Source organism: Furipterus horrens, unplaced genomic scaffold (assembly GCF_987537825.1).
Source record: "Furipterus horrens unplaced genomic scaffold, mFurHor1.1.pri manual_scaffold_3, whole genome shotgun sequence".
Taxonomy (NCBI): domain Eukaryota; kingdom Metazoa; phylum Chordata; class Mammalia; order Chiroptera; family Furipteridae; genus Furipterus; species Furipterus horrens.
In genome coordinates this window covers 5,516,361-5,530,863 of record NW_028327173.1, presented here as the reverse complement: position 1 = coordinate 5,530,863, position 14,503 = coordinate 5,516,361, and the positions used below count along the sequence as shown (strand labels likewise).

At 58.5% G+C, this 14,503-nt stretch overlaps 1 protein-coding gene across 4 annotated transcripts in view; it reads left to right on the top strand.

Moving 5' to 3' along the window:
- CTNNBIP1 (catenin beta interacting protein 1) overlaps positions 1–14,503 on the top strand; it is a 44,637-nt gene that overhangs the window by 18,889 nt on the left and 11,245 nt on the right. Inside the window, exons 2-5 of one of the 4 annotated variants that reach the window (XM_090268557.1) lie at positions 3,715–3,799; positions 8,537–8,655; positions 9,229–9,319; positions 11,203–11,848. In XM_090268557.1, the coding sequence (XP_090124683.1) occupies positions 8,560–8,655; positions 9,229–9,319; positions 11,203–11,240 (225 nt within the window). In that variant the 5' untranslated portion in view covers positions 3,715–3,799; positions 8,537–8,559 and the 3' untranslated portion in view covers positions 11,241–11,848. Of the gene's footprint in view, positions 1–3,714; positions 3,800–5,689; positions 5,957–8,495; positions 8,656–9,228; positions 9,320–11,202; positions 11,849–14,503 lie in introns of those variants that run through there. The other 3 variants (XM_090268555.1, XM_090268553.1, XM_090268554.1) reach the window with 3 other exon arrangements.

Below are 14,503 nucleotides of genomic sequence, written 5' to 3'. Positions count from 1 at the left end.
GCCCTCCTGACCTCCTGCCTGCTCCTGGCCCCACTGCCACTGCCTGCCTTTTGCCTGGATCTCTGCCACAGCCTCCTGGCTGGTCTCCCCACTGTTCCTCTCAGCCCCTCAGTTTTCGAGGTGGGGTGGCCCTGCTCAAACCCAAGTCAGGCCAAGCCACAGTGGCTGCCCTTCCTCAGAGGTCAAGGTCAGGTCCCCACAGAGGCCTCCATGGCCTCCTGTTGCCTCTCCCCACGCTGGCTGCCCTCCTGCTTCCCCCCACGGCCTTTCTCGCTCTTCCTCCCTCACCCCCGCACCCAGGGCCTCTGCTCAGCTCTGCTCTGGGCTCCCCACAGCTCGCTCCCTCACCTCCTTCAGGTCCTTGCACAGGAAAGCCCACCAACCACCCCCACCCCCACCCCTGTCCCCCGCAACCAGGCTCAGTTATTTATCATAGTGCCTACCACCTCCATCCACACTGTATTATTTACCCATTGATTATTTTTTATTTGCTGTGTCTGTTTTCCCTCTTCACTGGACTGTGCGTAGGGGTTTTTGACTGAATGTATGCCAATACGCAGAGTAGGTGCTCGATCAACTTGCGGATTAAATGAATAAGTGGGATGCACCTTGTAAGTGGCCTCACCAGAATGCTAGTTCTTCACCTTCACTTAAGTCACCCCTTCTTCCCAAAGTGCCCCCCTCGCCACCGCATCCAGAGCGTGGTGTCTCCCAGAAGTGTCCTCGCCGAATCTGGTCGGTCACCAAGTTTTGACTCTGTCTCCCCAGATGGTCACAGTGGCACTGACTACCTGAAGAGCGAGTCCGCTCTGCTTCCCAGGCCCGTGGGCTTCTCTGTGGCCCATGGAGCCCAGGCCTCGTTCACCTGTCCTCGGGGCCCTCCCCGGCAGACGAGCGGCTCCCACGCCAGACCTCCCCACCCCCTTTGGCCTCAGCCACGTGGCAGTCCAGGCTGTTATTACATTATTGCCATCCCACAGGGCCAAAGTGTCCCAAAGCCTCCCATCCTCACCGTTTCTTCTCCACCACCCGTAGCCCCAGCCCCGACTCTCACCTGGCCCGTGGGGCTGCCCCTGCGGCTCTGCCCCAGTCTCTTCTCCACGCTGCAGGCTCACTGGTCTTGGAAAGCTCAGGCTCTCCCTGACGCCCATGAGGACGCCTCCCCCCACCCTCTCAGAGCCCAATGGTCCAGCACCAGCCCCTGGGACCTCAGCATACCTTCCTCCTCCTCCAGTTTCCCCCAAGGCCCGGTCTCTTCCTGCTTCCCAACTTTCACACATGTGTACCCTTGAGCACAGACGCGGTCCCCGCCCGGCTGCTCCGCATCCTTCAGGGAACCGCGAAGTCTGTGTCCCTTACCAGTGTCTGAGGAGGCATTTCCCGGGCATGACTTGACTGATGTCCGTCTCCCTGGGAGCCGCTCATCACCGTGGACCATAACTGTTCACTTACCTGTGTGCCTTCAGGGCGTGGCATGAGGCCTGAGCATTTACAGATGCTCAGTGATGGCTTGTTCAGATGTCGGTTCCCTGTGCCCTTCTTCTCTACCAGCAAACTCCTATTCATCCTGCAAGACCCAGCTCCGTGTCTGCTCCCCAGGGCCCTCCGCAGCGAGCCCCTCCGCACAGAGCTTTGCACATCCCCTCACCCCGCCACCTCCGACACTGGCTCAAGGTCTCGTCGTCCTGCCCCAAGCCGCCCAGGGAGGAGCCGGCGCGGCGCGCTGCACGCGGTTGGCGCGCTGGGAGAGTCTGTGTCTCAACCTGACGTACCTTGCAGCATGCTGTGTGGCTTTCTGTTGCTTAGCCATTCGGCCACCTCCTGGGAGGCCCCGCTCTTGTACCCCCGCTCCCGGAGCCAGCGCGCGGCTGTGTACGCAGAAACCCTTCTTGCGTCCGTGTCGTGTCTTCTTAAGTCCGTGAGGCCTTTGGTGGCTAGTGAGCACTTTGACATCCTCCTTCCCACTCTGGACCAGCCATCTCGTTTGCACACCTGAGGACAAGGAAGGGGAGCACCCAGGCACCCAGTGACGGGCCCTGCTCAGAAATTATTAGGGATTTCAGCACACCGACAGCGGAGCTTTAACCACAGAGTGAGGCCCTTCTAAGCGCGCAGGCCTCAGTCCCCTGGCCTCGTGTATCCCAGGGAAAACATGGCAGAGGTCAGGACTCCCTCCCCACACATGGCAGAGCGCGGGGCCCAGAGGTCAGTGACGACCCAGGTCGCGCAGCTCCTCTGCTACCGCAGAGCCGGACGCAGCCCCCAGCCCCCAAGCGAGCGTGTGCTGCCTTACCCTGGCGCCGGGGCCGCAGGCTTCGGACCTCGGGTCCCTCCGCTGTGAATTGGGGACACACGAAGTGACACAGGGAGCAGCTGGCCCTGAGTCCTGAGACGGTCCCACCAGGGACACCCAGCCTCCCTTTGACGCCTTCCCCTCAGAGTCACAAATACCAAGTTCCTCTCTGCCCCCTGGAAGGGCCTGAGCCCTGTGGACGGTAGGAGGCTAATTGGCTGGTGTGGAAGGGGAGCACATTAAAGCCCCTCAGAAGTGGGAGGAGGTTGTCTCCCTTCATCTCGTTTTGAAGGAATGTGGGGACTCGGGTGGAGAGTTCCCCGGGGGCCCTTGGTATTTGTGCGCTTTGATATCTAGAGGAATAAAAGAGCAATTAATCACTATAAACGTCTGTTCCCGCAGGAGCAGTCTGAGGGGTTAGGGGTGGCAGTGGCGGGTGATGGCTCATCCATCCCAGGGCCACCGCTCGTTGAAGGCAAACGCAGAACAGATACCCAGAGGGTAGAGCCGCAGCGACCTGTAGGGGAGGCTTTTGAAATCTCACTCTTTATGGCAAACACGTTCTCCTCGGCCCCTTGGGTGAGCGAGCAGCCTTCCTGATAGAAAGCGTGGAAGACGGGGTTTCAAAGCTCCCCTCGGTCCGGTCCCTCCCCCAGACCCCTGTCGTTGATGCAGGGCTGAGAGCTGGGAGGCCGCCTTTAACCGGGGTGCTCTGGGGTCCGTGTTCACAGCTGGGGAGGTGACCAAGCAGCAGCCAGCGGGCAGGTCTCCCTGGTGACCCCCACCTGCCTCCCCTGTGTCTTCCGCCTGTGGCCTTGGTCTGGTATATTAACTTGCAAAGGGCCTGAACTGTGTGGTTGTCGGGGGAGGCAAAAGCCACGAAGACAGCGTCCTTCGAGTCCTGGAACTGGTGTTTGGCACAAGCAGACGTGTGGCCAGACTAATTGGGTGTCAGTTATCTGCACCCGTGTGTTGTGTGTGTTAGTTTATGTTTACATACACCAAGCACACAGACAGAATGCATGCCTGAGCCCCTGTGCCGGCTCTTGCTAGGTCTGCTGGGTACGCCCGCTCCTGCAGGTGCAGGACTTGCCTGCCCGCTGCTCCGGAGTGGCTCGTCCCAGTCCGCGACCCCTCCCAGCACAGCTCTAAATTGGACTTGGTGACTAACCCAAGGGAGGAGGGTGTGGGGTGACCTGCTTCAGCCGGAAATGACTGGCGAGCACAGCTGCAGTCAGCACCTTGTCCCGGAGGTGTTGGTGCGGGTTTCCCGGGCCAGCCGGACACACAGGTATTTCTGGCCTGTGGCAGGGCTCGTTGCGGGGAGCGTCCCGCCTGCGGTCCTGCACCCATCAGCACAGGGCGTGTGCCATTGGGGCCCTCCTGGCTCCTCCCATGACACGTGTTCTGTGTTTCCACAGGGCCGCACCTCCCTATTTCTTTCCGGCCGCAGCCTGCCTGTCTCAGTTGAGCGCCTGTTTGCCTGAAGTTCATTTCCAGAAGCAGGTAAGGCCCCGAGGGGAAGGGCGTCTGGGGATGTGGCCGAACATCCGTGTTGGGGAGGAGGCCTTGGGTACAGACAGGCTCAGGGGCTGCCCGCGAGGCTAGTGCATCTCCATCGCTCTTAGTAACGCTCACCGCCGCAGGTAGACGGGGTCCTACGGTGAATGCAGGGGTCCTGCTGTTGCTTTTAGTCTGTTAAAATGTGTGCAGTCTCTGAATTAATATTTTATAGAAGCTCTATGAGTAGCATAACTGTATGGCATTACATCCGTATGCAGTGTAAACATTGTATAAACGTAAACGTACATTTTAAAATGTGAGCATTTAAAATATATCACATTTTTGAAAAATGAACAAAAGGCAAGGGTTGGGACCCATGGGGAAGATGTGGTTTGTGTATCTGAAGGACCCCCGCTGTCCGGCCCAGCCTGAGATTACTCAGTCTTTTCCAAGCAGGTACACGATCACCCTGGGTATAAATTTTATTTCAATTTATATAAATGTGGGTGTTCAAACAGCATCAGCTTCACTTTATAAATACAAGTGAGTGCAGGCGGCTGTGTCTGCACCCAGGGCCACTTGTGTGTGCGTGTCGGAGGGAAGCCAGCTTCTGAAGCTGTTTGTCTGTCAGAACGCGTCTGATGCCACGTGTCCATCCAGCAGTCCCGCTCGCCTGGTCCCTCTGCACTACCTCCCGTCCTTCCAAAGGGAGATCAGCTGCTCCAAAGCTGGACTCATGCCGGGAGAGATTAGCTCCCTGCCAAGATGAGGCAGGATATCTCCCAGAGGCCTTCAGTGTGGCCACTCAGGCCATGGGTCCCGTTTGTCACTTCAGATTCTTCCCAGTGGTTGTGTGCTGCTTCCTCACTGTCCTTGACCTGCAAATCTTCCTCCAACGGAGACGCGGGCTCAGAACCAGCAGGAGTGTGTGTCAGGGAAGGACGTGCCTGTGTGTCTGCAGGGAGTGTGTGCACCTCAGTTCCTCTCGTTGCGTGTGTCCCAGTCAGGTGTAATTTTCTGGAATCACCTCCACTCTTATCTACAGCGTGATGTGTAACCTCAGGCCTCTCCCCTTGCTGTTCATCTGGGTAGCTGAGAATCGTTTATTTCCATTTTCTGTTCTTTAGCTGATCTATGCTTTTCCCTAGTTAGCTTCCAGAATGTTATATCTTAAGAGAGGGAGCAGGACGGTCTCTGACTTGGGCAGTTAACACAGATTTTTCTCAGGGTTTAGAATGGAAACACTACATGTTAGGTGTTGGGACGCTTAGGGGGCTCTCTGGGAGGCTGTACTTGAGGAGCATCCTTACCTGTGGCCCCCATGGCTGAGGACAGAACGAATAATTGGGGTGTTTAAATTAGTTGCAGTTTGACTTGAACACATTTTAATGGAGGCTGGTTCTTGGTCCCTACAGGGGAGGGCGAGGATCCCCAAATGAAGTGATGAAAACTTAACTGCGTGTTTGCTTAGAAAGGCACCAGATCCCAACATACGTGAATATCCTCGTAACGTACCAGCGACTGGGACGTCTGTCGTCTGCGTTATTGCGACTTATTCTCTTCAGTTACTCATTTTCTTCACCCTTGATGCTGATTCCATTCAGAAATTATGGAAACCAGTCGTGAAGGTCTAGTCCGCTCGGAGGATAGCGCGGAGGACAGAATATGTGCTCCTTGGCCACATGCTGCCCCGGGCCCAGCCCTGGGTGCTCCCTCTGTCGGGAGCTAGGGCAGGGTCAGCTCCGGGGAGAGCGGGAAGCACCCTAGAAAGTCATACGTTTTATTTTTTATTTTATTTTATTTTCAAAACTTGCCATTTATAGAGCAACATCTTCTTTATTTATTCATTTATTTATTTACTTATTTTTAGAGCGAGGGGAAAGGAGAAAGAGAAGGAGGGAAACATCACTGTGTGGTTGCCTCTCACTCGCGCCCCCAACTGGGGACCTGACGTGCAACCGAGTCATGTGCCCTGACTGGGACTCGAACCAGCGGCAGTTGGTTTGCAGGCCGACGCTCAATCCACTGAGCCACCGCAGCCAGGGGGGAGAATCATACTTTTTAGAAATGACAAGAATCTTCCCCGAAGCAAGGAGAAACAGATAAGAATCAGTCTCTGCCGGGAAAGTGTGCTGCCCCGGGAGTGACCTGGCCGCAAAGGTGCGTTCAGGCACCCGCAGCGCCCTGTAATCCCCCCGCTTAGTCATCGCCGCACGAGAGTGGGAGGTTCCTGGGGCCCAGCCGCAGTGGTGCAAGATCAAGAGCGGCGCTGCTCTGTGCGGGGTGTGTGGGGTGAGACTGTCGGGCAGACCATAACGCCGAAAACCAGGCCCCCCGTGAGGTGATCCGTGGGCGCGCGCACGCACATCCCTGTCGGCTCCGGGCCTGCTTCTCCGTTGGAGGCAGCTGGGCTGCCAGGGAAGGACAGTGAGGGAGGGGCTCACAACCACGGTGAGGCCAGGCCCCCGGGCTCCTGGGCCGTGCAGCCTCCAGTGCAGGTGGCCCCCTGGGTGAGTGACAAGATCTTGCTCTGGGACCCGGGACTGGAGCGCGGTTTGGGGCAGCAGGATCCAATAAGGGCGGGCACTGGTACACCGGTTCTTTTGTGTGTGGCGACATCTAGTGGCCGGTCACTTCTCTTCCACACTGTCACAAGGGAGAGCAAATGCACACAGGGCGGAATTAGAAGATTTTACTCCTGGAAGCCCTAACTCCAACTTGGAGGCTTCGTGGAGCATTTCATTTGTCCCTTGGAGAACACAATGGCCCACAGCCCACCAGCCACTCGGGAACAAGAATCCTTTGGGAAAGCTCAGCCTGGTCCTGGAGACTGGATTAGGTACTTTGGTGTCTTGCAACACAGTGCCACTTGGCCCCAGATTGTTGTGGCTGCCGTAGGGATGAGGAAGCCTCAGCACCACGTGGGCTGCAGGCTGGGGTCCGCGGGGCGCACGCATCCTGGCCTTCGTGTCAGGCCGGGAAGAGACAGAAGCAAGGGCTCCAACAAGGTGCCGTCAGAAAATTGGGACAAGCTGGGGCCAGGGCTGAGGGGGTGGTGCAGCGCTGGGTGGCGGGGCTGCCGGAAAGGCTTCCTGGGAAGGCGCCTTAGAGTGAGTCGGAGGATGAAAAGAACCCAGTTCCAGACTCAGAGGACACTCAGCGCAAAGGCTGTCGGGGAAGAGAGCTTCTTGGCATGTTCTAGAAGCAGACAGGGGCCAGGGAGGCAGAGAGGCAACCGTGCGGGCCTCGTGGGGTCCTGACAAAGGCTGTGATGTGTTCGGGGGTCGGGTGAAGCGGGGACTGGGGCCATGTGTCCTGGGTTTTTTTTTTCAAGATCACTCTGGTGGGTGGTGGAGTGGGAGGCAGTGAGGAGGGGTCAGTGTGAGAAGTGAAACCCACGTGGCCATGCTGGAGGGCTGTCTGTCCCCTGCACTCTGCGCACCTGGCCCTGGGGTGGCGGGGCCACCTCTCACCAGAGACCTGTCTTGAGGTGCCTTACCACACTTGCCCAGGTACCAGTGGTTAGTTAGACCCTTTCTGCACCTGGAGGAGGGGAAGGGGGTAGACAGCAGACTAGGGAGCCTGGGGCTCTAGTGGCAGAAGGAAGGCCCTGAAAGGGGATCATGTCGCATCAGGCATGCAGCCGCTACGTAAGCCCCAGCTTGCTGGCTTTTTGACCTATGGTATGGGCTTTAAGGGCCAGGGTCTCTGTGAGGCTACGGGGACTGATCAGTTGACAGGGGACCTCCAGGGAAGCTGCCATTCAGGGCTCCCTTTGCACAGAGAGCCACCGTCCCCAGGAGAGCCACCCTGCCTGGGAGAGCCTGCTGGTCCAGGGCTTGCTGGGCCCCGAGGGATGGGCGGCGTGAGGAGTGTTCTTGGCCCACCAGCCCGGCTCCCTCGGTCCTCCGAGCGTAGCTCCTTGGCACTGGGGCTGCCGAGGCTCCGCCCCCACCAGCTGCTGCGTTATTTCTGACTCATCCAGGAGTTACAAGTATGTGATCTAAATCCCTCCACGCCTGGCTTCCTCTCCACCGGCCCCACCGGGAGGGGAAACCCTGGGACCTCTCTCCTGGGACCTTGCTGCAGGTGGGGTCCCCCGTGCACCTGGACACAGCCGCTGCCTGCAGGCGCTGCCCCTGACAGGTGGAGTGGGCCGTGAGGGCGGTGGCAGTGAGCTTAGGTGGGTGCCTGTACCCCACAGCCCTGGGCCGGCTTGTCCCCATCGGGGACTCCTTGGAGCCCGGCCCGGGAGCTGGCCTCTTGAACTCATCAGGGGCTTTGGCTGAGGGCACTGCCTTGGGGTTTGGGGGCTGGGCGCTGATCTCACAGCCTCTCCAGCGAAGGCCCGGCCAGGCCACTTTTGCTCCTTGCGGGAGGTGCTCGCTTTGAAAACCTGGGTCCCTTTGGGGTCCTGGAGCACATCTCTTGTGGCTCGTGGCAGGAGCCTTGCTGAGGGGGTGGCCGGAAGGGGGAGCCGGCCCGGAGTCTGGGTCAGCTCAGTCTCCCAAGGCCTGACCGCTCTTCGCACAGGGGGGCTGCCAGCACCCGCTCTGGGTCCGGCTGCTCAGTCTGGTTGGGGTGAGCGGGCTGAGGGGGTCAGGCAACGCGCCGCCAGCTCTGGGCTCTCAGAAATGAGCCCCTGCAGCAGGGTGGGCTGCCTGCCAGTCCCACCGAGCACCGTGTCTATGTCTGGTAGGTCTTGCCCTGACATCCCTCCTGCTTCTCCTCGCTCTGCAGGGGTCCTCAGAGCTGGTCAGGGGATGAACCGCGAGGGGGCTCCCGGGAAGAGTCCGGAGGAGATGTACATTCAGCAGAAGGTCCGAGTGCTGCTCATGCTGAGGAAGATGGGATCAAACGTGAGTGCCTTTGGGCACCTAGGGAGGGTGCCGGGCGTGGGCCGATCAGAGGCTGTGGCCCCGGCCTCCAGCAGCTGAGGTTGGGCCGGGGGATGCTTAGCCTGTGGTTGGGCTCTGTGGCTGGTTCATGGGGCCCAGGGTCCTGTACATGACGTTCAGGGGCACTGCTGGGGCAGTCTTCCCGCCTCCAGGCCGAGTGTGGGCCAGGTGGGGCGAGTCCTAATGCCGACCCTCCTTTCCTCCCTTCTCCCGGCTGAGTCTTCTCTCCCAGCAAATGTCCGAGGGGACTGGGCAGGATGGGCACCGGGACGGCAGCCGTGTGCAAGGCCAGTTCTCCGAGCAGGGCCTGCGTCTTCCGACTAGCCCTGTGCTACCCTAGAGTCCAGTCTCAGGTCTGCTGAGTAGCCAGGCCCCGTGGACCGTTTCAGGGGTGGAAGGGGGTGCTCGCTCTGAACTGAGGGACCAAATCTCCAGGGAGCAAAGGAGGAGGCACCTCTTGGGGTCAAGCAGGCCTTGGCAGTGCCTTGGGGCGCAATGGCCCGCCCCTCACCTGCAGCTCTCCCGCCCTTGCAGCTGACAGCCAGCGAGGAGGAGTTCCTGCGCACCTACGCGGGGGTCGTCAACAGCCAGCTCAGCCAGCTGCCCCAGCACTCCATCGACCAGGGTGAGTCCGGTGCCGGGGTGGCTGGGCACACGCTTCCTGGGAGCACCCATGGCGTTCCTTTAGGAAGCACAGCTGCAGTCCTCCTCGATGGGGGTCTGTGAGGGACCAGGAGGGGCCACAGCTCCCTCCCACCCCGGGGCTGAGCCCTAGGTAGTGGCTGCATCAGGCCGAGTCCTGGGAGCCTCCTGCCTGGTCTCAGCCTGGTGGGATCCCTCTCTAGGCCAGGGAGAGGCAAGAAATCGAGGTGTCTGGAGGCCCCTGTCACTGCAGAGGCTCTGATTGTTGCATTCCTCAACCTTTGGCCTGACCTCTGCCTGCTCAGCACCCTGTCCAGGGGTAGTGAAGCTGCCCTTGTGTGCTAGGACTGGCCTGGGGGCAGGCTACACAGCGGCTGGGGTGTTACTGGCTGTGCCCAGAGGGGAGGCCCTCTGTGTGCCCCTGGGAGTTATTTCTTTTCGGGGTATCCTCAGCCAATCATAATAATGGTAGTGGGTGACCGCTGAGTAATTACCTAGTACATGTGTGCTAAGTACTCGACACACATCATTTCATTTAATTGTAGATGGCTGCTATTTGTATTACTTTCACTTAACCGGCAAAGAAACTGGGGTTCAGATGCAGCAAGTTACTGCCCTAGGTCGTGCAGCCCGTTGCCAGGGGCCTAGGAGGCCACCCGGCAGCCCGATTCCGGACCTGGGTCTTAGGTTCGTCCCTGTCTGTTCTGGAGCAGCAGGAGGCTGCTGGGGACCCGCCTTTCTGAAAGGCTCATCCTGCCCCTTCGGCCCAGCTTCCTGACCAGCATCTCCTTCTGGTTACTTCTTTTGTTCTTACTGTGCTTAGTTTGACTCACTGGCCATGAAACCATGTGGGCACGTCCGCTGTGCGGGGGCTCCATAAACACAGGGCTGTGGGGCACGTGCGCCCCTCCTTGCAGCCAAGGGACAGAGCAGGTCTGGCACACGGGGCTGCTCGTCTTGAAGTTGCCCTTGTTCTCCTGGATGTCACCGGGCTCTACCCTGGCGCGGGGCCCAGTTCCCAAGCTCTGACGCTGGGTGTGCCCCGGCCTGTGCACCTAGCTCAGCAGAAACGTACAGGACGTCCCTGTGGCTCAATGGCTGCGTGCCACGAGTGGGGGTGGGGGGGCCTGTTCTGTGCCGAGTGCTCTGTGGGTGGAGCTGGGAAGGAGACAGAGGGTGTGCAGTGGCCCCTGCCCCCCGGGATATTTTTCTGGGAGCACACTTCTCTTCCAAGCTGACCTGGGTTTCTGCCCCTCTCCCCGGCTGCTGAACCATCTCGAAACCTGCATGGTTCTGAGGCCCTGGGCCTCACCTGTCCTCCTGCTCTGGTGCAGGGACACTGAGTTAGCCTGGATTTGAGCTGGGGGACAGGGGGTGGTAAGACCACCTCTAGTAGAATACTCTTCATGGAAATACCCAGGTAAGCTGTAGAACTGTATTCAATATAGAAACAACACAAGCATCCCCGCCCCCCCCCCCCCCCAAGGCATATATGTGTACACCAGGCTGTTAATAGAAATTCTGATAGAGGGTAAAACTAAGGGACTTCCACTTTCCAAGTCACACATTTTTGTAAAACTAATTTTTTAACATTGCATACCCATTTCTTTTGTAATCAGGGAAGTTTTAAGAAATATTTTTATGAAAACCATCTTGCTCAGCTAAAGCAACACTTGAGAATAAAAATGAGCTCTTCCAAGTTGTTTAAGAAGGTCACAGTGACCTCACCTGGCCTGAAACTGCTGAGCAGTCGGAAGTGAGTCATAGGTATGTGGGTGGGGCCATCTGGGTCCCAGAATCTGGGCGCTTCTGAGCGTGGGGCATCCATGGCACAGCTGGGCTGGTCTCAGACACATCTCTCTCCAGGAAGCAGGCTTCCGGAACTGACCCTAGAGCCGGGGTAGAATCTGTGGGGAGACTGGTGGCAGGAGCGGTTCTCTGCGGCTGGCGTGCCCTGCAGACTGCCCCTCGCCTGCACGGCCACCTCTGGCCTGGACGTGGGCAGGCGTGCTCTGCAGAGGGCCCCAAGGCTTCCCGTGGAACATGACCTGGTCGGGGGGCAATGCCTGGAAGAGCTTCACAAGTGCGCTGTTATTCTTTGTGGGCCTAAAGATGCCACAAACAAGCACACAAGACCAACCAAAGAGCGACTGTCCAGTCTCTCCCACGGTGCAGGTACAAGCCCGAGGGCAGGCCTTTACACTTCTGTCCTCGCCGGGGCGCCGTGTGACTGTGGGCTACAATTCTAGTCTGCCCACCTTCTCCTTAGGCAGAGCCGACCTCCGCTGCTGCCACGGGACAGGCTACTGTGAGGCTGCAGGGCTGCCCAGGTGGCCAAAGCCCCGGCTGGCTGCTTCCCGGGCAGGGGAGCCCGCATGAAAGGCCCCCGGGCCTGGGAGCAGAAGCCTGGCGTGAGCGCCTCCTGCCACGAGGTGGCGCTGTCGCTCAGCAAATGCCCCACACTCCGTGCTGGCTGCCCACACGCATAGCTGTTCCATCTCCCCTCCGCGGGGCGGGGTGGGGGCGGGGGAGGCCTGAGGCCACCCCACCCGTGGATCAGTACTTGCTTTGATCGGGGGGTTCTGCCCACAGCCTTCAGACCCACACAAGCTTCCTTCCCGGGGTACCCCTCACCCCGCACCCCGGCCTCCCAGCCTCCTTCCTTCCCGTTGTTCCCTTGGTGAACTTGTGTCCAGTGTCTGCGGGGTCGGGGCAGGTGTTGGGGACCCTGGAGCATGGGCCTGCACCTGAGGGGCGCACTAGACGAGGGCCCCGCGCCTGGCCTCGGCTGGTCTGAGACCACCTATGACGACAGCCTCCTTCTAGAATCCCTGCTTTTCGTCCCTTGTCTTGCATGACTCTCTCTCCATCCCCCATTTCCCACCTCTCTGCTCATCGCCCCTGTGAGCGCCCTCCTCCTCTTCTTCGTCACGCTGGTCTTCTCCACCTCTGTCCTCCCCACGCTCTGTCTCATACGCCCCTGGGAGCTCACAGACGCGGTGACATCGACAGATAAGCACTGTCAGCCTAGACCCCGCTGCTGACCCCGGGACTCTGCCACGCTGCAGCCACACACCACAGACATCCCACCCTCGGCAGCCCTCGTCACACCGTTCCTCGCCTGCACGCTCCGCCGTGACGGAGGTGCCACCCACGTACCCGATGTCCTCGCTCCCCGAGGTGTCTACCCGGTCAGTTACCGAGTCCTCTGATTCTCCCGCCTTAACACTCCGCAGAGCTGCCTCATCCTCTCCATCACGGTCTGAGCCGTGTTCATTCCTGTCTCCATGACCGCAAACAGCTCCTCACTGGTATCCTGACTTCTCACTTGCCCCTCACAGGGCACTTTCTACCCCATAGCCAGAGGGACCTCTGAAGGCCACGTCCGCTGGTCTCTTCCCAACCTTTCAGTGGCTCCTTCCTGCCTAAGAATAAAATCCAACCCCCTTCGCATGACGAGCAAGACCCCCTGCCCACCTGGGACACCGTGACCTCATGCACCATAAACGGCCGCAGTGAATGGCTTGTAGCCCCTGTCCCAGGCCATGTGGGTTCACACCTTTCTGCCTCTGCACTGGCCTCTTGGCTGGGCCTGACCTCCCTCCCCCCACCGCCTCCTGCAGGCCAGGCCCGCCTGTAATTTCCATCACACATGTTCCTTGGCTGTGCTGCTCCCACCCTGGCTCCTGGTCTGTTTCTTGACCAACTCTGAGCTCCTTGAGCTTGGGACTGTGGTTTCGCTCCTTGTATTTGTGGGGCTGGGAGCCCACAGTCCCCCAGAAAGGCAGAAACATGAAGCCAGCTCTCTGCGCACTACCTCCTGGCCCCTGAGGGTGGCCAGGCAGACCTGACAGCCAGGCAGAAGTGACTTTGACCCAGAGGAAATCAATACTTCTCTGGGAAGGTCGCCTTGCTGAGAAGGCTCAGCTTTAGCTTCCAGAGCCAGCGGGACAGAGTGCTGAGTTCATTCCTTCCTTAGCTCCAGTGCCGCTGTCTCCACAACGCGAGCTGATCGTTTTTCCTGGCTGTGACATAGTGCACAGTCACTGCAGAAAACCGGGGGCAGATGGAAACAGCTGAGAAGCTTAACGGATGGGATCCGATCACATAACTATCATCTCTATTACCTTTCGTTAAGTTTCCTGTCAGCCTTTTAAAAATATGCATCTATTTCTGCCATAAAGTTGGAACCATATACTATAAATACTTTACTATCCATTTGAACATCCATTTTTTTAACTTATGATAATTTTACAGTGTTCTTAAATAATTTTCGAGAAGACATTTTAGCAATTGCATAATATGCAGCCATGTGGCTATGCCATATATATTTTTTTACCAGTCCTTTACTGTTGGACATTTGTTCCCATTTTTGCTATTAGCCATAATAACAGCAACCATTCACTGAGGTCCTCCTCTGAGCCAGGTTTCTTGTTAAGCGTTTTCCTGGTGAATTGTGACGATAGGCCTGTGAGGCAGATGCTGTCACGGCTCCACTTACAAGAGGAGACAATAGGCCGGAGCGGTTAAGGACCCAGCTGAAGGCTAGACATCAGGTCAGTGAGGGGCCAAGGTGGGCCGCACGTTGAACATCCCTGTGTGTAAGGCTTCATTTATGTTTAGATAAACTCTAGGAGCGGCTTACAGGCCATATGCGTTTTTTAGCAAAGCAGTGTTTTACCTGAGAGACAGGTGTGATTTAGGCAGTTAGCGTGGTATTTCGGGAGGGCACGGAAAAAACGTGGGAGAGTTTACTACGGCTGCTGTTCTGGGCCCTGCGGCCTTTGCAGGTGCCGGTTCTCTGAGAGCTCCGGCCTCTTCCTGCCCCAACACTGCACAGGGGACGGGCACCCAGCAAGTGCCCCTCCCAGGTCCCCGATGCACTTCACAACGGCCCCCCCCTGTGGCCAGTCCCCTGCAGAACTGTCATCCTGTGCGGTTCTTTGTATAGGCCCTTTTGTCCACGTGTCCTGGGGCAGTTAGGGACCCTGTCTAGACGTGGCCCATTCTGCTAAGGAAGCTCTTGTTCCTCCTCTTCCCCTCTCCTTGGCCCCGGGAGCTGCGTTACTGGCTCAGTGGCTCTACCGGCCTGTTCCAGCTTCCGCCTGATCACACTTTTCTGTAGGAGACTTGCTGGGACAGGTCCCCAGGCTGGAGCCAGCTGGGC